At 37.4% G+C, this 18,899-nt stretch overlaps 1 protein-coding gene across 6 annotated transcripts in view; it reads right to left on the reverse strand.

Moving 5' to 3' along the window:
• Nucleotides 1-3,781: 3,781 nt before the first annotated feature.
• Nucleotides 3,782-18,899, reverse strand: part of JADE3 (jade family PHD finger 3) — an 81,285-nt gene continuing 66,167 nt past the window's right edge. For 4 of the 6 annotated variants that reach the window (XM_067559953.1, XM_067559955.1, XM_067559952.1 and 1 more), the window contains 7 exons: nt 17,106-17,296; nt 15,836-16,047; nt 12,260-12,427; nt 11,076-11,192; nt 9,749-10,222; nt 8,220-8,337; nt 3,782-7,168 (listed from right to left, as the gene is read on the reverse strand). In XM_067559953.1, the coding sequence (XP_067416054.1) occupies nt 6,270-7,168; nt 8,220-8,337; nt 9,749-10,222; nt 11,076-11,192; nt 12,260-12,427; nt 15,836-16,047; nt 17,106-17,296 (2,179 nt within the window). In that variant the 3' untranslated portion in view covers nt 3,782-6,269. Of the gene's footprint in view, nt 7,169-8,219; nt 8,338-8,891; nt 9,001-9,748; nt 10,223-11,075; nt 11,193-12,259; nt 12,428-15,835; nt 16,048-17,105; nt 17,297-18,899 lie in introns of those variants that run through there. The other 2 variants (XR_010922016.1, XM_067559956.1) reach the window with 2 other exon arrangements.

The raw sequence follows: 18,899 nt of genomic DNA on the forward strand, positions 1-18,899 counted from the left end.
GGGAGGTGACTTACTTTTTAAAAACCAATTTACATTGACCTACCGAAGAACAGTTTCCTCCCACCAGCTGATATTTTTCTGTAATGTGACACCCTAACAAGGCTTAAGATGAGCAAAACCAGTCACCCTGAATTAAATTTAAGAGCCAATACCTTGTGACCCTCGAGAGGTCTAGTCCACCTCCCTCTTACCTCTCCAAGCTGAGTCTGGACCACGAAAACCTAGACCATCCCTGACAGGCGTTTGTCTAACATGTTCTTAAAAACCTCCAACCATGGGGATTCCACAACCTCCTTCGGAAGCTGATTCTAGTGCTTATCTATCCTCCTAGTATAAGATTTTTCCAAATATCTAACCTAAAATCTCCCTTCCTGCAAATTAACCTGATTATTTCTTGTCCTACCTACAGTGAATGTGGAGGACAATTGATCACTATTCTCTTTTAACAGCCCTTAATGCATCTGAAGACTTACGATGCCCCCCTTCGGTCTTTTCTCAAACTAAACATGCGCAATTTTTCTTAAACCTTTCTTCACAGGACAGGTTTTCTAAATGTTTTTCCTTTGGCTGACCACTGGACTCCATCCAATTTGTCCATATCTTTCTTAAAGGGCAGTGCCCAGAAATGGACACAATACTCCAACTAAGTGTCCAGTAGAGCAGAAAATTACCTCCCCAATCTTACATACTACACTCCTGTTAATACACCCAGAATGATATTAGCCTTTTTTGCAGCTGCACCATATTGTTGGCTCATATTCAGTTTGTGATCCATTAGAATCTCCAGATCCTTTTCGGCAGTATTGCTGTCTAGCCAGTTATTCCCCATTTGGTATTTGTATATTTGATTTTTCCTTCCTAAGTGTAGTACTTTGCACATCTTTATTGAATTTCATCTTGTTGATTTCAGACCAGTTCTCCAATTCATCAAGGTAGTTTTAAATTCTAGTCTTGTCTTCCAAAGTGCTAAGGACCCTTCCCAGCTTGGTGCCATCTAAATTTTATAAGCATACTTTCCACTCCAAGTAATTCATGAAAATATTCACTATTACTGGACCCAGAACAGACCACTGTGGGACCGCACTAGATACATCCCTCCAGTTTGACAGCAAACTTTGAGTATGGTCTTTCAACTAGGCTTGCACCCACCTTACGGTAATTTCATCTAAACCAAATTTCACTAGTTTGTTTATGGGGAAGTCACATAGTACTGTCAGAAGCCTTACTAAAATCAAGATACATCACCGACAACTTCCCTCATCCAATAGGCCAGTAACTGTCAAAGAAGGAAATTAGATCAGATTGGCATGATTTGTAACCTGTTAGTTACTACTTACTGTCCTATTATCTTCTAGATGATTAAAACTGATTAATAATGTGTTCCAGTATTGTTCCAGGTTTCAAAGTTAGATCAACTGGTTTGTAATTCCCAGGGTCCTTGTCTCTTCCCCCCCACTTTACAAGATATACTATGTTTGCCTTTCTTCAAATAGAGGTATCAGAAAATCAATCAAAACTTTTAAGTATGAAAAAAGCTATTTTGGGTAATTTTTAAATGTTTACTAACATTTACTTATAATTTCTCTTCCTCAGTTTTGGGGGCATGGCGCAAAGGGAGCCTGACATTACAAGTGCCAGGATAAAAAACAGAACCAATAATAGTTGAGAGACACTAAATTGTTCCCTCTGTAAATAGGGGCATATCCAAGATACATGATGCTGTGGGGTAGTATACAGGTTTTATTGGCACGTGTTTGGAATGATCTGGGTTAACTCACTTGTAAGCATAAGTGGTGAAACCGATGTAGCCACTCCTCATATTGATAACTCATATTGATAAAACCCCTGTTCTTAACATTGGTGGTGCCCACAATGAGTACTGGGGCTGCAGGTAATAACCTGCAACCCTTTCCCCTATATCTTATCCTGAAAATAGACTATATTTTCCAAAGTGAATACTAAGACAGGTCAAAAGGAAGCCTTTTGCTGGAGATCAGGTGGGGAATTGGGAAGCAAAAGGGGTGCACCTTCCACCTCAGCTCATGTCTCACCTTATTTCTTTCACTGATTGACTTACCTTGTTGTTCTCACCCATCCCACCAGCTCAGAAACTCTTCAGGCTCCCTCAACTCCCTCCACACCAACTCCCACCTGCTCAGAAATATTCTTTACCCCCCGAACTGGAATACTTCCTATATTACTTCTCCGTAGCTCAGAACCACCCCTCAGCTCTGAATGCTTCTACCCAATACTCTCATACTAAGAATACACTGTTACTCTCAAAACTTTTCCCCTTCCTTTACCATTACCAGGCACAGATGTCCCCCTACTCCTTTCTGAGTCTGGAAAAGCAGAAGCAAAGCTAGTGGAAAGCAGTGACACCATGTGCTGTTGCTTTGTGTAGTACGTATTTCAGGGAAGGTTTCTATCAAAAAACTTATGTCATATGTGCTATGATTAAATCAGTGAATGTGATACAAATGGAGTAGGAAAGAGTCTTGACTTGTTTGGGGATTTTCCCTTTCCTTCCTCTTTGTCCATGCTGCAGCATTTTTGTGTTTGAATATCTTTCTGGCTCTCTTTTGGGAATCAAACAACCAGAGATACCTAGAAATCAGCTAAGTTGCCTTAACCACCAAATGTCTAGAAAAGACAGGGGCTAAAGTGTACTGGTTTAATCTTCAACAAGCCTCATGTGGCCTCTGAAGAAAGCAGTATCTGGCACCAGTCAGGACCACCGAGGGGCCAGATAAAAAACAGCTCGTCTGTGGGAGGGGAGCAATTCAATTCAAATGTTGAAAGCTACTGCCATCTGCTTCCAAATGCAAGGACAGTGAAGCTATGTATGCTGGTGCTAAAACATTGGAAAACTGCGATTGGAAAAATCTCAGCTGGGGAACTTGAATTGTGACTGTGGGGTGTGGAAAGGAGATGTTGGAATATTTGGGTACATTTGTTCTTCCAGCTCAGAGAACAAATGAAAAATCTATTCCACCCTTGAGAAAGAAGGAATGGACAACTGGATATTTATTTATTTAAAGTGGAAGCTAAACCCACTACTCTGGGTAGTTCTGAGACAGACAAGCAGACAGCCCTATTCTTTTCCTTTGAGGGGCTAGCTCCACAGAAACTCTTCCTGTTCTAAGCCTTTGCTGCATGAAATACATTTTCTGCAGAGCCAGAAGTGGCTCAAAACAGTAGCTAGGTGTATTGTAGCTCCAGGCAATGGCAACAGGTGGTACTGCACACCAGGGGGAAAAAAAAAAAACCACCACACAGATGTGGCTTCGCACCATTAATCCTTGACAACCATCCACCCCCTTTATACCATACCACAGCACCACCTGTGTGTGAGAACAGGTGTACATGGTCCATTTATTTTTTTCCCCATATTTAGTTGTACCTAACCATGTAAAAATGCATGTCACTTTCCACAGTGAGGGAGGAACACAGGTGTTAAGTAAGGCTTGTGTGGTAAATTGCCGGTACGTTTACTTTGATGGCTGGTAACAAATAAAAATTAACTGTTCACCACATAGACCTGGATGAGGTCAGTATCCAAAGTATCCTGTCCAATCACCATCTTTGGTGTTTCTCTTTCAGGAGGTTGTGAAGGAAACAGTGTTGCTGAAGCTCCAACTTACTAAAATACTTGCAAGCCTGCAAAAATACTAATTCACACATGACAGGAATGGAATCACTTTTGTTAAATTGACTGGTTTAGCAATCTGCCACACAAAGGATAAAGCACTGAATAAATCACAACAAATGAAAATACTGTTAGCAGTTTCATAATTTAATGAAAAAGTACTTGTAAAAAGGGGATATCTGAAAAAGACTGAGTTCATCTTGGAAAATTGTGTGTGTGTACGTGTGTGTGTACGTATGTATATATATAAAACAAAATGCAAAAGACAAAAAAAATTAACAAATAAGGTTAAGAGGTAATACTTCAAACAGTTAGCCACCGAACACACAATAAAAACTAGCAAGTACACTTTGGGAACTATATTTAAGAACTACATAACCAAGGGCTCCTTCATTTATCTATTAAAATCATGTAAAAAATTAGTAAAACTAACTGCCCAGACTGGAAATAGAGTTACATCCCCAAAACAGCAAAAACTTGAATTTTTGCTGAAGCACCATTTCCCTCCCCTCATCTTTTTCATATGCTGCTGGGCATGCAACATGACTGCTCTGCTAGCTTCCAAGATAAATGTTCCCAAGATAAGCGCCACAGTTTTGCGGCCAGAAAAACTATTAATAATAAATAGTGAAGGAGAACTAAGAATCAGAGCTCAAGTAACGAGTGGATATTTGTTTACTCATTCTGAATGACCCCTGGCTTAGGAACAAAAAGTATTTTCCATTAAAATAAAATGTATAGAAACCTAAAAACGCTACTGCATATTTACACCAAAAGAAAATTTTGAAAATACATCTCTAGAAAGACAATTACACAAATATACAGAAAATCAAGAAGTGAAAGAAAACAATTAAGGATTCATGAAGCAAAGAACTGCAAAGTTTGTTTTTTATTTCACTACTGAAATGTTCTCTAGCCCCTGATCAGTAACTGTTGTGAGGAACATTTCAAAGTTTAATCATCTAAAGTATTTTGTTGTACTTTCCCAAACTAAGAACAACAACATAAGTTAAGGCTTTGAAGAAAATCAAGCTGTCATTTGTGTTCTGCTAAACATCTTTATACTGGGAGTTAAAACATTTTTCTTTTGCATGAAATTCACCCGAAGCAAAGGAGGTTACAATGCAAGGCCCTCTCCAATATTTATGCTCCATTTCAGCCCTTGCTATGGGACAGCAGGCTTTGCCCATTTATGACTGAAATGTCATTTCATCAGGCACACAATACAATTACTCTCTTAATTAACAGAAAAACTTATGAAAATGAGAAGTTTGTTTTTATTCAAACAAAACAAATTACATGCAGGAAAGAATAAAATGGGACCTTTTTCTGAGGTTGGTTGAATGTTAGCACATTAGCATTTGCAACTTTTAAAACTTGTGCAAAGCATTTTTAGTTTGGGAAATAGCAACTAATTAGAGGTGGCTATGCAATTTACTGTAGTCATATGTCTTACATATGCTTCCAACTTTACCTAGCAATAGAAACGTGCTTCAAATGACGACTGGCTAATTATTTTCAAACCTATGTTCCTAAAGTTAAGCTTGTGAATTCCTATTTAGTCACCTAGGTTTGGAAATTTTGGCCTATATAAAAAAGGTCAGAAAATGATTTCTAGGTCAAGCTTATTTTTAACATACCAGGTGTAAATGCCTCCAGATACAAACTCTCCAGTTTCAAGAGGAACCTGGCATCATCGGTGATTGCCTAAAATTTAAGTGTCAAATAGCATTTTTCTTTGAAGTAGTATATCTACTTTTGTAAACACTATCCACAAAATTAGCCATCTGTACTTGTTAGCTGGGTAAAATATTTACAAGTGCATCCCACAACAAGCAACTATGTACAAAGATTAAAAAACTGAAGTACCAGAAGTTGAATATTTACAAAATAAAGTGAATTACTGTCAAGAGAAACACAACCTTTAGCCAGAGCAATAGCATGGGGGCACATCTAGAGGTAAGGTCAGTGAGTTTGGCAGCATTTGTGATGCTTGTTTCTACCCTGGAGAGAGGGTTTACAAGTATCACTGGAGTTCTAACCTTTCTGCAGAACAGGATCTCCATTTAGTAGTCACTTAGACCACAATTCAACAGAGCACTTAAGCATGTGCTTTAAATCTAAAATATGCAAGTACTCCCGCTGGAGTCAATGAAATTATTCATGTGCTTAAAGTTTTAAGCGCACGCTTAAGTTTTTGCTGATCAGGGTCATATTGCAGGTGCAATAGGAATGCAATTTCAGTATCTGCATTAGTCTTTTACAGCATGTTACTGAGCATTGCAAGGACTCCTTTAATACCTGTCCAGCAGCACAAAGCTGACATTTTTAACAATGCCTTAGACAAAAGCAGGTAAAAAGGAAGCAGCTCCTGGAGTTACGCAAAAGGTTAACTGCTTCATATTCTCCCAGATGTTAACCTTTAATAAAGCACATTGATTTCTAAACAACCTCGACTATCCCTTTAAAATCGCAAGCCAATTCACTACTGATTTCTTCTTTTTCACTGCATTTCCTCCTAACGTAGGTCCTATATTGTATTCTGAAACCCTCTGATGCCTAGGTTTGCACCAATACACTGGATTATACAAAGGTTGAGTTACCCCTCAGGGGTTTATAATCACCTTTGTACTGAACTGTGAGAAATTATATTTTTTTTGTTTCTATTGTGACAATCTCTACCAAAGTCCTTACTCTGGCTTTCCCTCTCTGAGCTGCTTCTCCTTAATCGGACTTGTTCTTTATTCTCATCACTTTCAGCTTCAGAGTCACTTAGCTCCAAATCAGGGCAATACCCATCATTGTCCTGGTATGGAGCTCCTCCTGTCTGGTATTCAAGAGTCTGCTTGCTCCACAAACGTTCTTTTGCTGAAAACCTCCTTGCTGGCTTTTCACAGCACCTCAGATCTTCTGTGGTCCTCACCAAACTGTTGGTAGCCTCTTTAAAGGACCTGCTAAAATGTTCTATTGTAGATTTTCTAAAACTGCTTTGACTAGCCAAATGAGCAGTGAGCACAGATTCTTGTTCATATGGTGTCTGGCTCGACCGGTCTCTCTGAGTTACATCTCCAGCCTTGCCCATTAAACCATTGGATTTGGCTAGTCTTGAGTTCTCTTGCTGCATTTTTCCATTCCCAATGGAAGACTGTCCATGTAATGCAGCTTGAAGTGCTAATGGTTTACCAGATGTCTGCCCACGATGAAACTCTGGTGACTGTGCAGGTCCAGAATCTTTTGTTTCATTCCTAGTCTTGCCAATCCCTAACAATAACCCATTACTTCGGTTATCATACTGATACCTCGAGTATGATTTTGTTTTTATTTCAAATGACTCTTTTGACATCTGCATACTCCTTTTGTTGTAAATCATGGTGTTGTCAGGAGAAAGGGGTCTGTTGCCAGGTTTCAGCGAGTTATTTTTGCAGTCACCCAGCGCTGACTTGGGCATTTTTAATTTCAAGGTGATTCTGGGAGGAGGGTTGAACAGTGTGTTCTCTAGTGCACTTGTCAGAGAATGACCTGAGAGAGAAAACAGAAAGGATGTATTTAAAAGGTGGTAATATTTTCATTAAGCATAGTTAACTATTTTTCTGCCTATAAAAAGCATGCACGCATTAAGGGGAATTTTCAGTTAGTCTAACAATTACTATGAGATTCTTTTAGGATATTAAGGAGAAGGCATGAACTAAAAATTAAATTGTTTCAAAGCCCCCATTAAACAGAATTTACTATAAGAACTATTTTTTCTTCAAATTTATAGTTTAAAGCTATGCATTCTTTAAAAACACGTTTCACCCAACAAACATATTACAGACTGTATTATATAGATACACAGTCCCCATATTTAGTTAAAACTAATCACACCAGAGTACATACTCTTCCTCATTCCAGAGGTTTCATTTATTGTTTCATGACATTTACAAGAAAAATAAGACACAAAGTTGTTTTTAGAACATTAGCGTTCCAAGGCAGCTATTATCCATTTTTAACTTAGTAAAACATTTTATGGGGTGGATAGAAATAACAGACAGCTCAAATGGAGAAACTTGTTTGCAACATTCATAGCATATGAAAGGAGACATGAGAATAGTGTGACTTTCTGTCAATCATTCTCCCCTTCTCTGTCTGAAGGAAATGATTACCAACAGTAAGTTAGCAACTTTATTTTTACTGGGGAGAGACAAATAGAAGTGTGCAATATGTAGCCACTGTGGGGAAAATGGGAATATAGAGCAGTGATCCAAAGAGAAAATCCCACAACCTACCTGATGCTGATACCAGTAATACAGCTTTGGTGCCTAGATGCTACAGTGATGGATATCTCATCTGTATATTGCACCCCATAAATATCTAGGATAGGATGGAATACCAAAGTATGACTCTGGAGAAGATGAAAATGCTGTGCATGTGCTGCTAATTAGGAAAGTGGGCAAGGTAAAAGCCTATTCACAAGAACTCATTAAAACAGGTTTACACTGTTTAAAATGCTAACAGTGACATGGGCCAGACATACCCAGAGTCCAGGATCTTTATACATATAAAATAACAGTAATTATATCTGCTAGATTACCTGCAGCAATTTCCTGATTAATGAGCTGGACTTGCAAATTGAAGACTTGTTCATGTACTTTACTGTGGGACAGTTTTAGCTTCTCTCTTCTGCTCACCATGTAGCAGAGATTCCTTACCTACAGATAAGGACAAGAGATTTTAAATGGTCTCTTTAAAAAAAAAAAAGTGTGTTAAGTGGTCAAGAATATTACATTAACATTAGAATTCTCGAACAAAGCATCGTCACACTCATAGCCCTATAATAAAACAGCTCCATGGTGAATTTAATAGGATCATATGCAACTATAAACCATGTACTTTCAATTGTATGTTTTTTGTTTATTTTTAAAAATCATTAAAGTTGCTAAAAGTGGTCTGTAAATCGGTTGGTCAAACTCCCGTCTATATAAACAGGAAGTGAATAAATAACCAGATTAAAAGAAGAATCATCAAGCAGATTTTAGAACTCATTTTTTGTTCTGAAATTCCACAGTGCACAGCCCATTCAGATCACCAATTGCTATTCTGGTACTGTACTTGTGTGGGACTACCCTGCAGAAAGGCTGATAAGTACTTTTTTATACAGCCATATTGTGTTTTTCCAAAGCTGCTGAAATGTCAAAGTGCCACATTTGGCCCAAAAAAAAGTTGATTTTTTTTTTGTTTTTTTTTTTAAAAACAGCACACTTACCGTTCTAGGTAACCATACCGATCTGGGGACTTCACGAGTCTTAAAATGAGATTCAAGTTAAGGATGGTCCCCCAGTCAGTCTAGCTATTAGGTCACTTAGGTCATATTGCTGAAATTTGACAAAGTGACATATAAGGTCAGCTTGAAAATGATGCTCTCAATTCCCACACAATTTTGCTACTTTTGAAAGCTTTTCAGAATCAGTCCTTTTGGATGATCACTTTAATAGCTTTTTTTAAAAAAAACTATTACAGGGGTATAGGCCTCTGCTTTCATAACTCATTTAAGTTAATAGCAATATTTCCTACCAATATACCAGTAGCAGTATCAGGTGCTAAATTTCTTGATAAAAAGTCAAAAAGTCTGTGGAATAGACAGCATATGTTCTGTTGAATAATATTTGCTGAGTGTTCCCCATGGCACACAATTAGACCTGTTCAAAAATCAGAATTTGTCCTATCAGAAATTCCAACATTTGTTTTAGTCCCAAAATGAGACAAAAAGTTGAAGTATTCTACAAAAATTGTCAATAAACTCAGAAAATTTCATGTTCTCATTTCAGACATTTCAAAATGTCAACATAATAAAAAAAAAAATAAGTTTGAGTAGTTTTCCTGTAGAAAAGAATTGCAAAGTTTTGCTGAAATTGAACACCACAATTTGTTTCCATGGAAGTTTTACACATTAGGTCTCTGACTTTGATGTTAAGGGAATTTTCTGGAAGAGTGGAACATAACATTATGAAATCAGAAGTGTAAAGCTGAAAAAAAATTAAATTTTAAGCACAGCATTTAAGGCAAAAACCTAGCTCACCTATAGACATGTAGCCAAAAAACCTTTACCATCCAAACTCTTACCCTCTCTAGATCCTGCCTCAAGTGCATGAACATCCTCATGCGGGTATGAATGCTATCTTCTTTCGGCTGCACCAAGCCATTTTCTTCATCCTCCTTGGGAGGAAACAATGGTTTGTTAAGGTTACTTTTCCGCTTTAGTTTCCAGTAATTATAAATGAAGTCCACAGCAACTTTAGGAAGGCTCAGTTCTGCTGCAACATCTTCCACTTTAACTAACGAGTAGAACTCCTCCTCCAGCTCTCTCAGTTTCTGGGCACGCAAACTAGTTTTCTCACTCTCCGTTTGCTTCTGGTCTGCCATACTCCTGGGGTTCTCATCAACGTCAGGCACCAAATTCTGCTTGTTTTTGCTATGCTTTAGGCAGTACGACTTGAACTTGACCTCATCCCCATCATCCAAAATGGCCTTCATCTCTAGGCTATGCTCAAAGGCACAGGTAACATGAAAGGCAGTGATGCAGCTTTTCACAGAGCACTATGAGTGAAACACTAGAGTCAGCCAAGAGTAGCAACGAAAGGAGAAAAAGGATCAAGGAATGCTTAATTTATATAAAACCCACTTTTCAATGTTATACTTAAAAACTGAATGAGCCTTAAGTACTCCTGAACTGAGAAACTGAATGTTAAGTCCCTGTTAAAACCCCATAAAAAAGTGTTATAATAGAAATAGCAATTTAATCTTAAATAGGGCAATCCAAACTTACCAATATTTAATATATTTTACATCTGAGTAGATGACAAAACCAAATCTGAGAGAAATTGGATTATCTGGCTAATAGTTCCAATATTTTCTACCTCTGATTTCACACCTATATTTACATCATGTTTCAAAGGAATGTGTAAGTTTAGAACTTGTTTTCTTCTGTGAGTAAGACGTTAAATTGAACACATTTCTGTCCATCTCTGGCAATTGTCCACTTGGTAGTTAAACATCCCACAGCTTTAGTTTAAGGCAATTCTTTGTCTTGACCCAGCCCACTTCAGTGATTCATGTCCATGCACATACCTCCTCTTAAGAGACCGGGCAGGAGGGTGTGCCTGGTACCAAGGATCGGGGTCCCTTTTCACTCCTCGCCACGCAAAGGAATTGCACAGGGCCGCGTTGAAGAGCTGGGGTCAGCCAGAGAGTGGAAGGCTGCATACAGTGAGCACTGACCCTCCCCCCAACCCACACTTGGAAAATCTCTTCTCTAGCTCAAAAGTTTCCTAATGTCCAAGACTGTTTAATGAGCTATAGCTAGGAGCATTCTGAATATGAATATGAAAATTTAAATCCAAGTTCTGTTCTTCATGCTCAAGACAGAAGTCATTGCAGAGCTGGTACATACCTGAATACAAGCACCAGTTTTAAGTTTGCATAAGCTACAGACTAAAGCCCATCGACTTGGTGGAATGTGAGACACTTTTGTGATTGGCTCCATCCTTTCTGGGCAAGCAATGCTAACCTGAAAACAAAAAAAAGTGTGTGAAGCATTTATCAGGATAAATTAAAAAAAATAAATAAATAAAAAACAAACACAAAAAACCTTTCTGGTACAATAAGAAAAAAAATGTCGCACTGAGGGAACCTCAGTTCATATTTGCAAGTAAAATCAAACTACACTGCTATTGCATCTGGAAAACTGGCAAAATTGGTTGCTCCATTCTCATTAGAATTATGTAGATCTATATTCCTGCACACTACTGAAATTCTTTATTTATAATCCATCTCCTTACATAGATTTCTGACTGCACAGCCCATTTTATAAATGTTCTAATTTTCTCTTTCATTAGGAGATTTAGGATACTTTGAAAGATAAAACATTCTTACACTCTAATTCTGAATTTATAAGGCTACTTTAGCAGTGATTAAATTCTTTTTAACCAAGATAATGTAATTTTCTGAGAATTTTGGTATTAAAAGGAAATTTAAAACTACTGTCCAGCACTCCGAAAACACACTTTGCACATATTGCATTCATTTCAATGATTCTCACTTCAGAACCATCACCATGTTGTTATACAATTTTGTGAAACTAGTTAAAGTACACAGCAACTGTTAAAGATATTACATAGACAGCAGAGGAATTCAAAATGAAAACAGTTGCTCTGCAGCTACACATTACACTGAAGATGCATAAGCTATCTTATCAGAAAATAAGTCAAGTATGTAAGTAAAAGGGAAGGAAAACTAAGTAAGTAACTGTCCATAAATTGTAGTGGCACCTGATAAACTAATGGCTTGCATCAGTAATGCTTCCATGTAAGTCAGTCAGATGCTTGCAACATGGCTAAAAAGTGCTTACTACAATAAAAGGAATGGACAATCAATCACTGACATGATGCTATTCTTAGCTGTACATAGAGTTGGACTGTCCAATTTTTATAAATCATACAAACTTCATCAGAACAACATCTGGTATTAAGTTATCATCATCTTAATTGAATGTTAAGATGGGGCAAAGGAACGGTAAAGATAATGAGGAAGAAGAAAATGTGTAAAAAAAAAAAAAAAAGAACAAATCAGTTTTACCTCTGGAATCCAGAGGGCACAGCTCACATGTGCCCACTTTGTCCCTGTCCTAGTAGCTTTCATGGCACCTCCTCTCTTTGGACACAAGAGACACTGAGGATGTATTCCCAGAACACAAGTGCGACACAACCAGCTGCCTTCAGGAACCTTTAAGATTCCATAACATGCCTTGGGACAAAAGGAAAATTCGCTCTGCATCAGTGTATAGGTGAGACAATATCAGAGGCCTATATCAATGACAATCATGTTTAAAAAAAAAACAAAAAACAAAAACAAAAAAAAACACCACACTCTACAAATCTTACCCAAACATAACACTTTCACTTGGATGTAATCAGTCCCTCCTTATCAAACACACAGGGACCAGAATGCAGTGTTTCAAGGATGGAAACATTTTACACAAATTAAATGTTAATTTTAATGGGGTGGGTGGCTTTCAAAGGCAAAGAGAGCAGTTGGGCACCCAACTACCATTGAAAGCCAATGAAAGGTGGGCACTAAGTGTCTTTTGTATCTTTGATAATCTCTCCATTAAAAGATACAATTACAGTTAAAACAAAGTCCGGGGACACAAAAGTTATGGTTCCTACAACAAACTTTTCTGTTCCTTTGTAAAATGTGCACTTTAGTATTTATGTTAAATAAAACACACACAACATGTAAACATGGCACTGAAGGATTCTTAATTTTTGCATTGGACTTTCTACAATGGTAGCTCTAGAAATTTAATCAACATTAATTTTTAAAAAAGAAATTACATGTAAAATATAGCAATTTCCTGTGATTAACAATATTTAAAATGGTTCCAGGTATCTGTTTTGAAGGTCATTGAAGGCCCCCCATACTCCACACCTTTTCTACTACAGCTGTTTGGCTGGATACTGTTTTCTGTCAGGTTGGATTATCACAGCAGTGCATATCTTTTTACAACGGTGTTGACTGTATCCTGCTAGCTGAAATACCTTATAAAAATTCTAAGCTTTTATTTAAAAAAAACGTATTGCAGAGTGCAGCAAAAATTGTGGAGACATCCTAGAATTGTGAGGTACACTCTTCTCCATGCCCACCATTTCCCATGTTCAACTCTGAAGAATGTGTACTTTTCAAAGTTTGAGAAATTGGTTAAGAAATAAAGCAAAATTGTAAAACAGGATGCTATTTTTCTTGTTCAAATTATTATTTAAGGAATGAGCAAGTGCAGTTATCCAGATATACATAGATATTCTGATACTCATTTTTAATACACATGTGCTGTAAGTCTCAAACTACTAGTTTCTACAAAGGTTGATTCCATGCGACTTCTCCAACTAAGGTCCTGTTTATGTTTGTCAGAAGCTTCCTACCATTCCTGCTTCAGTGTTAGCAATACTGAAAGCCCTACTTGTAAATGGCCTACTAGCTGCAGCCATGGTTTTCAACTCAAATTTATTAGAGATACTCTGAGCAGGACTCAGAGCCAACAACCTGTGTATACAAGGGCCCACAACACTACTGATGTGGTTTTTTTTTTTCTTTTTAATCTAAGTTTCCCTAATGCCAACCAAACCTAAGAATTCTAGTACCTCAAAGCACTCAACATACTTCACAGAGCTGGTGTTTCACATTTGAATGTGCAGTCTATATGACCCACCCATGTTGAAATCTCACATTATAATCACAGAAACATCTGGGAATTCAAAATTCCCACAGCAACTCATCTCATCTCAGCAAAGTACACAAATACTTAGGCATTAGAGATAACATACAGTAACAAAATAGAACCTCCAAGGGTACAGAGATACAGGGCTATGGAAAGTGAATTTCCCAATCTGGTGTATTAAAAAAAGTTCTAGTAGGTGTTTTTCCTTTAAATAAAATCCAGATTTTTAAAACATTCCCTTACAAGAAAGCCTAGCCTTATTGCACTGCAAAAAATGCATATTCTTATGCTGGCTTTTTGCCTACAAGACCTCAGTATCGAAGCATAAGAATACAAAGAGGAGCAAAATGAGGAAGAATAAATTGTTTTCCTGAGTCTGTCAGAATACTTATAAGACACACCAAATAAAGTCAAATTAATCTCTAAATACTGTAAACCATTTTTTTTTAAAGAGAGGATCAAGAATAAAAATGTAATATTACTTTTAAAATACCCCAATAGAGGGAGCTCTTGCCTAAGTAATGATTTAGCAAGTCACCTTTTCATTTATGTGATATTTTAAGATCACACAGATTTTTACTTCTACTACTATTCAGTTTATAGCAGTTTTAGTAGCGTAAATCCAATTTCAAATTCCTTTGATTCAGTGTTTTCTAGTTAATGGCTTAATATCCTAGTCTATGAAGCCTAGACTAAGTGTAGGTCAATTCTTAAAAAGCTGCAGGGGTGCAGCTGCAGTGCTTTAGTGAAGACGCTACTACGACGATGGGAGAGCATCTCCCATGAGTGTAGTGAAGCCACCGCCCCAAGAGGCAGTAGCTATGTTGGCGGGAGAAACTCTCCTGTCGACATAGTGTTGTCTACACTGGGGGTTAGGTTGGTATAACTAGGTTGCGCAGGGGTGTGGATTTTTCACACCCTGAGTGATGCAGTTATATCAATGTACATTTGCAGTGTAGACCTGCAGTAAAAACAAATGACATTTTAAAAAGAGGCTTAAGGGTTTTTTTTTGTTAAAAACAAAATTAGAGAAACTATCTGTGTCACATTTTCTGGGGTTAAATAGAGAAAGGCTACAAAAGATGCAATGTTAAACCATTTGATTCTGTAAATGTGGTGACTAAAAGTCAATGCATTCTCTTATCAGAACACATTAAATTAATAATTGTTACTATGCTGATCCCGCTAACACTAGGGTGCAGCACAACAAAGAATGATTTTAAGAGGCCTATGTGAGTTATGTTCACTGAGTGTTCAGTTATAATTGTCACAAAATAAGAAAAAAGTCTTAGTCTAATTTCAAAGTTTACAGCATCATCTTTTCCAAAGATGGTCTCCATAGAAAATCAGAACACTGCAGTCTGTTCCATGAGTAAGGATTTCTATACTCATGTGGTGCCCCACTGAATTCATCCAGCTTCAAAATCAATGTAATGTACGCAACGCCATAAATAACGAGGAATATCACTGGCTGATAGGCACCTGCAACAAACTTGCTAACACTGCTGAAAAATAACTAGTCCAAACAAGAATGGAAAACCCCAGTCAGTTTCCCTAATGAAGTGTCTATAGTTCTTAGCATCTTTCTACATTCAAAGCACTGTAAAACACTAATTAAGCCTTACAACATCCCTACGAAGCTGGTAAGTATCATGTTTTAAAGATGGAGAAAGAATTTGTGCTGGACCACAGAAGTGCTTTCCAGAGCTGGGATTAGACCTGTGTTCCTGCTGTCCTCAGACCACAGCACTCCAATATTCACTGTGCTAGACAGCATAATCAAGTCTATTTGTAGGAGTACAGAAGTCCACCTTTGAGCAGTAGCTGTTTCCATGTTTAGAAGATCTTAAAAGCCCTTCAAATTGCTCTTAAAGCTAGTTCAAATTACATACCCACTAAAATAAACAAAAAATTTCAACATCTCTTCTAACACAAACCTGATGAACACAAACATTACACTTGTCACAAAACACCATATCATTCCCATCTTCACTGTCAGGAGATCGGCAAACATCACAGATCACATTTTCATCATATTCTATGCCCAGTCCTTCTTCAGTCTCAATAGCATGGTTCATATTCTCATGACATTGCCGTTCCAGGACTTCTACTGTCTTCTCCATTGTGTTCTCATCAAGGGGCCCACATCCTGCAAGAGGGAAAGGGATTAGAAGGCATACAATCTAGGAGTGAAGACAGGACACAGAAATACACAAAAGAGAAACACTTCTAGCAACTAATGAAGGAAACAGAGCCCACTTTTTCATCTTTATGTAAATCCTGATATAAAAATGTTCCATTACAAAACGTTTATTCTCCACTAATTACATTTGGTTTAATAAATTTCACTGGCTAACTTCCAAACTATAATAGAACAAACTATCGAAACTTGGAGTAAAAAGCTAAACTACAGTAACTTTTCTTTAAGACCAAAACTTCAGGAAATAGAGCACCAGGCAGAAAAGAAACAGCAATAATGCCATTGGGTACAATGTGCTTTTCAAAAAGAAAATTACTCTTGGGAGAAAAAGGACCATCAAAGAAAGTTTGTATCTTGCTATAAAATCCCACAAATATTCCAAAACCAACAGATCTAGTTTATTATTATATGATGGCAGTGAAAAATTCATTTTTAATAAAATGGCAAATGAACATGGTCGGTGTGTGCGTGTGTGTGTGTGTGTGTGTGTGTGTCCGTCCGTCCACCGGAAAAGAAGCCAGTTTAAAACAGATCTGCCACACTGAGATCAAACCATCACATTACTCTGAGCATTGTGTATTTAGAATGCAAGTTCCAGGAGGCAGAAACTGTCATGCTCAAAGTCAAACTATAAGTCTACAATTTGTAGCAATACTGCACATGTTTACAAGGAATGAAAATACAGGCTTTTTTCTTACACACTAAGGTGATTTCAAGTTTTAGAGCCTTCAAAAAACTGGTTCTACCCCACTTGACATTTGTTTTGAGTCTGCAAAAGCTGTACATAATCATGAAGGATATGAAGAAAAAAAATTCTTAGCCACAATCTGTAAAGCTTTCAACTTAAGCTAATGTAGCAAATGACTGCTGAACAGTTTCATAATGGAGCATCAACATTCTAATGTTCTTTTCCTAATAATTTTCTTCCAAATTCATCTCTACAAACACCCAAGATCACGTACTAAACCAACTCAATTATTAGTAAAAAATTGTATTTTAAAAATTACCCATTTCTGTAAGCTCCTCATTTAGTTCTTGAAGCCAAAAGATATCCATGTCATCCAAGTCATAGCGACACACAGATTCTGCCAGTTCTAGAATATTGATGTAACCAGGTTCTGTGGGCTCTTGGCTGGAACAATGGATGTACTTCCTAGGTCGTGTATACAGTACTTCCTTCACCTTTTCTGCTACTACCCTAAATGTAAAATTAAGAGAAATGGCATGGTTAGCTACAGTTCTTTGATTAGGGCCCATTCCTGCAAGACATCAAGAATCTGCTACCAGGTGCAAATGCCCTGTTTCCTGGCCCAATGACAGACAAAAAGGAATGCTAAGGTGGTGTTTTTGCAATAAACAAGTCTTTGCAATGAACAAGTCCATTCAAGAACTCTGTTTAGGCCAAAAGCTGTCAAGTGGGTTTTTGGTTCCTACTGATTGAGCCCTGAATCAGTGAACTGGAGGACTGGTTATCAGAAAGTCTTCAGATCACACCATATTGACCAGACAACTCATGTTTCAAAACTATTGTGTAAATGTCGCTTTCATACATGAAAAGTCCTTGAAGAAAAAAAGCACAAGATTCACTCTGTATATGGAATAGTTTTTTCAATTACATAACATGGTCTTAATTTAAAGTCCAAAATTAGTTTTAATTTTTAATTACATTTTTAAAATGGACAAATGCCTTCAACTGGACCATTTTGGAATTATTTTTGAAGTTGTAGAAAACATTGTGCACAAAATTCCACACATCTTTGTTCAAGCCTTCTTCTAAGCACTAACAGGCGTTTTCATGACAATGATTGATCAACTGGCAGATAACTGGTCCTTTTCAATGCAATTTTGCTTGGCAATGGAAAGGGGAGAAAACAGATAAATAGTCCATATTTATATTCATTTTACAAACGACACCTTCAAAAAGCTTATAGTACTAATTTGGCTATGTAAGAAGTGGACACTAAAAGAGAAAGAACGTAATTAAAATATCCAGGTAGGAAGGGAGAATGCTGACCTATGAATGTCTCCTTTCGGCCCATCAGATGCTTTAGTATTAAGGCCATTGTTCCACTGTATGTGCCTTATGTGAAAGGAAAAACTAATCTTAGACACAGTCAGTTTCAAGAGGCTCTAAACATAAAAGGGCTGCAGAGGGAAACTGAACAGGATAATTCCATATGTGAAATGCATGTGCTTCGTAGAATTAAGCAAGCAAAAGAGAAGAAAAATTGTGTGTGAAGAGGAGAGAACACTTATGGGGTAGTCTAGCAAGCCACCAAAATATCTTGGTTATTTCTCTGAACTTTGATGTCCCAGAATTCTTATTGGGCAATGTGAATTACCAATGTTCGCACAAGTACATTTTTCTGCCGTCTTCCTCCCCCTTTTTATTTCCTCGTCTACTCCCTTCACTGTTTGTAGAAAAAGAGAAGGAAGAAAACAAACTTCTATTGGTGTAGTAGTGCCACTTAGGAGTGGTTTTTTGCTGTTGTTGGCTTTGGGTTTGTTGTTTTTTTTACATTTATGTACTGGCAAAAGCCCTAGTTAGCTACAGTTATACTTAGATAAACTATGCGATTAACTGCTTAGCTCAGGAACTAGTATAAACTATACCAGCAAAAGCATTTTTCTGGTAGTATAAATCAGTGGTTCTCAGCCCTTCCAGTCACTGTACCCCTTTCAGGAGTCTGATTTGTCTTGTGTACCTCCAAGTTTCACCTCACTTAAAAACTACTTGCTTACAAAATCAGACAAAAATACAGTAGTGTCACAGCACACTATTACTGAAAAATTGCTTATAA

Source organism: Emydura macquarii, unplaced genomic scaffold (genome assembly GCF_026122565.2).
Source record: "Emydura macquarii macquarii isolate MOO-44397 ecotype Brisbane River unplaced genomic scaffold, CSIRO-AGI_Emac_v2 contig_2207, whole genome shotgun sequence".
NCBI classification, from domain to species: domain Eukaryota; kingdom Metazoa; phylum Chordata; order Testudines; family Chelidae; genus Emydura; species Emydura macquarii.